At 41.6% G+C, this 4,108-nt stretch overlaps 1 protein-coding gene across 1 annotated transcript; it reads left to right on the top strand.

Moving 5' to 3' along the window:
- Positions 1-9: 9 nt before the first annotated feature.
- LOC102027833 lies at positions 10-4,108 on the top strand. The gene is made up of 2 exons (XM_005400079.2): positions 10-426; positions 2,744-4,108. The coding sequence occupies exons 1-2, from the start codon at positions 158-160 to the stop codon at positions 3,093-3,095; spliced, it is 621 nt and encodes a 206-aa protein (XP_005400136.1). The 5' UTR covers positions 10-157; the 3' UTR covers positions 3,096-4,108.

Below are 4,108 nucleotides of genomic sequence, written 5' to 3'. Positions count from 1 at the left end.
AAATGTGGGTCCTGTTGTCCAGTGGACAAGAGAACAATTCTTTGAAAAATTATACCTAATCAAGAACTCCTAGTGACTGATCTGTTTGCTTCCTTTGTTTATGTGCTTTAGAAAGGTTGATTCCCTGCTAAGATTGTAGTTGGGCGGTCGGTCAACCATGTCTGAATGTGTAACCAAAATAGCAACTTCACTGTATCTAAGCAAAAACTGTTTAACTTGCCAAGTTTCATATGTAATTGCAAAAGCATATAATAAAGAAAACATTTCTCTGTGTCAGAGGAGCCTTGCTCCCCTGTGCCACCAGAAGAACCTCTGGTGCCTGTGTTGTTTGTCTGTTTGCCCGTGTCATTCCCTCCTGCAGGAATCTCCTGGATCTGCTGTGGCCGGACTGTGGCAAGCTGGCACCGGAGTACAGGGACCTGACAGGTAAGCAAATTTTCGAGTGCAACCAGGACGCCACTAGAAGGGTGTTGCGAGCCCGCCCGAGTGGGCAGCATAAGAGGCCTCTTGGCAGGTTAAAGATTTGATTAGTGGGAAGTGTTAAGAACTTTTGAGAAGTCATGGGCCATACTGAGTCTAAAGAAAGAAGACTCTTTATAGAAATAGTTCAATCTATGCTTGAGAAAAGAGCAATTAAAACCTCCAATCATCAGATTGGAAGATTTTTGCACTTTATTCAAGAATGCTGCCCTTGATTCCCAGAAGAGGGCACTTTGAATCTGCCCACATGGAAAAAGGTTAGGGAAAGTCTTAAAAAATACTACACAGAGCATGGTCTGGAGGAAAGTTGACACTTTCGCTTTGTGGAACTTAGTTCATGTCACTTTAGATCTCGTGCAGAAAGGTTGCCAGCTTGCCAGAAACCTTGATGAATCTCCCAAGGAGTCCACCCCTTTAGTTAGACCAGTATTACTTTTCAGGTTAAAAGGTATGGGACTCCCCCACCTCCACCTGATAATGGGGACTCTGATTGTGAACCCCTCAACCCTGATGAAGAAGCCCAATTGGAGGAAGAGGCCGCTCGTTATGGGCATCATGATGGTTTCTTTTTTTCCCAAAGCTGATGAGGTGGTTCAGGCTAAGATTAAGGAAAACCTTTCAGGTAGTTTCACAGCCTTGAGGCAAGATCTAAAGGAGCTGAAATTAGAAGAACCTCCAACAGCTTCTCCTACACATCTGCCCAAGATCCTGATTTTTCCTTTTGTTTCCCAGTTACTTATACTGATGATGATTATAGTGAATATTCTCCTCTCTCTTTCAAAGAACTCAAAAGTGCTTGCACCACTTATGGGCCCACGGCACACTACACTTTGACCCTTGTGGATTCCTTGGCCTCACATTGGATGACCCCATACGATTGGTTCCTGATAGGCAAGTCTTATCTCTCTGGTGGAGACTATCTCCTATGGAAATCAGATTTTTATGATAGGGCCAGAAGGCAGGCTCTGAAAATCTTAGATCTGCTGTTACTAATATAATAGTAATATAACATAATATAGTAATATAATATATATGATATATGTGATATATCATATATAATATATGGTATATTTAATATATAATACAATAGCAATATAACGTAATATAATAATATAATATGATATATAATATGTGGTATATATAATATAATAGTAACATAATGCTAATATAGTAGTAATATAATAGTAACTGCTGTTACTATTATAGATGGTCAACTGCATAAGAGGATGAGCACTGAGACTTCAGCTCAGAAAACAGAACTAATAGCCCTTATTTTTGCCTTTCAGCAACTAACATATGTATCCCTCAATCTCTATAGGGATTCTCAATATGTAAAACACTTGTTTCCTCATATAAAAACTGCCCCTCTACCATCTGCTGCTATATTTTCTATACTTAATCTTTTATTACAATTGCAGGCCTTGATCCAACAAAGAACCAAACCCTCTTTGTAGGGCTTATCAGAGCTCATAGCTCCCTTCCAGGACCCCTCAGAGAAGGAAATCAATTGGCTGATTCCCTTACATGTCCATTTCCAGGACTGTCCACTGTTCAACAAGCCATTGCTTCACATGCCTTACATCATCAGAATGCAAGATCCGTTAGACAACAATATGGGCTCACTAGGGAGGCTGCTAGAAGAATTGTTTGCAACTGTGGTCATTGTCGAACTCACTCTAATTCTCCTTCTTTTGGTGTTAATCCTAGAGGCCTCAGACCTAATCATCTTAGGCAGATGGACATCACTTATGCTTCCTCTTTTGGGAAGTTGTCTTTTGTTCCTGTGTGTGTTGACACCTTTTCTCATTTTATGGTAGCTTCTGCTCGAACAAGTGAAGCAGTAAAGGATGTTCTTCAACATCTATTTCTAAGCTTTGCCATCATGGGCAAGCCCAAAGCTTTAAAAACAGGCAATGTTCCTGCTTATACTTCTAAAGCATTTGCCACCTTCTGTGATACATGTGAAATTTCTCATTCCACAGGAATACCCTATAACCCTCAAGGGCAGGGCACTGTGGAAAGAGCTCATCAAGCCTTAAAAGCTCAAATATTTAAATTAAAAAAGGGGGAATACACCTATAACACACCACATCAAATTATTAACCATTCACTTTATATTTTGCATTTTTAAAATTTGGACCTGTCAGGCCTCTCTGCAGCCCTTAGACACTGGACAGATTTGTCTCCAATTACTAAACCTTTGGTTAAGTGGAAGGATGTTTTATTAACATGGGGGCAAGGGTATGCTTGTGTCTTCCCTCAGGATGCAGAAACACCTATTTGGATTTCAGAGTGGCTGGCACGACACCATGGATCAACCACGCAGACCACCGACTCCAATGCCCTACCCCCTGCCAAGGGAACCTCTGCCAACACCTCCAGGGACACCACCTTTCCTGTTCCATGCCAAACTGGAATCATTGATCCTGCCTCTGAAGAGGATGCAACTCCAGAGTGATTCCTCCTCACACCGCACTAAATCCCACTACATAACTGCATGTGTTCAATCCCTCTTTGTGCTTTTAATAGATAAAGGCAAAGGGAAGCTTAACATTATCCGGAGTGCTAATGGTACTGGAGAATACATCATGTCATCTGTAAAAGTTGTACTTTAACCAATTGTATTTCCACTCTGCTACTGGATGAAACTGTGTTTATATTACAACAACCTCCTTTTACTCAAATGTCATGCTGAATATCAGTGGATTTGTGTCACTCCCTTAAAATATAATGAAACCTTGTATACTTGGGAAAGAACTCAAATGCATCTTACGGGCGTATGGAATAATAGTGATATTAGTTTAGATCTTTCCCCTTTGCATCAAAAAATACAGGATATTTCTCATTCAGGATCATCTCTCCTCCCCACTTCTGAAGTGGCATCTGATGTGCCACTGATAAAATTAAAACCTTTGTTCAGCATCATAACTTTATGACATTTGTTTACAATGTTGCCATTATTGGAGGAATAGCTGTGATCCTTGTTGTTCTCCTTCCAGTCATCATCCGAGCCCTCTTCCGAGGAATTCGATCTGCACAGATAGATACCAAGACACTCCAATTAAATGTAAAAAAAGGGGAGATGCCCGAGACCTTCCAGTGCCAGTTCCTTGACAAAGTCAGGACTGGCAGCAGGTACCTGCAAAGCAGGGACCGCATAGGATGGGTGTGCAGCCTCTCTCTCTCTCTACTCTCTATTAATCATAGCTTTCCAGATATGCATTGTGCCATTGATAAAGGATGGTTGGGAACCTGAAGGATCAGAACTGAAAGTAGTTAAGGAATCAGAACCCAGGATGAAAGGCACCCCCCTCCAACCCAGGATGGAAAGGGGAAGTAAAAGCCACCACAGAGATTTGCTTCAGTCCCCTACCTCCTGTGTGGCAATGCTCACGCACAAGAATGGGAGGAGAGCGCTGCACGGGTCTTGTGCATGGGAAAACATTAGGTGAACGCCCTGTGTGTGCTGGACTGGCTCTAGATGGAGATATTGCAAATGTGGGTCCTGTTGTCCAGTGGACAAGAGAACAATTCTTTGAAAAATTATACCTAATCAAGAACTCCTAGTGACTGATCTGTTTGCTTCCTTTGTTTATGTGCTTTAGAAAGGTTGATTCCCTGCTAAGAT

Source organism: Chinchilla lanigera, unplaced genomic scaffold (assembly GCF_000276665.1).
Source record: "Chinchilla lanigera isolate Chin_1 unplaced genomic scaffold, ChiLan1.0 scaffold00067, whole genome shotgun sequence".
Lineage (NCBI taxonomy): Eukaryota > Metazoa > Chordata > Mammalia > Rodentia > Chinchillidae > Chinchilla > Chinchilla lanigera.
Note: the sequence above shows the minus strand (reverse complement) of the source record. Positions and strands in the feature narration are given on the sequence as shown.

Bases quoted from the DNA above. Each gene is read 5' to 3' on its own strand.
- LOC102027833 (XM_005400079.2), top strand. From the start codon at position 158: ATGTCTGAATGTGTAACCAAAATAGCAACTTCACTGTATCTAAGCAAA. The intron at 427-2,743 runs GTAAGCAAATTT...GTCTTCCCTCAG, and splicing joins GGAGTACAGGGACCTGACAG to GATGCAGAAACACCTATTTG.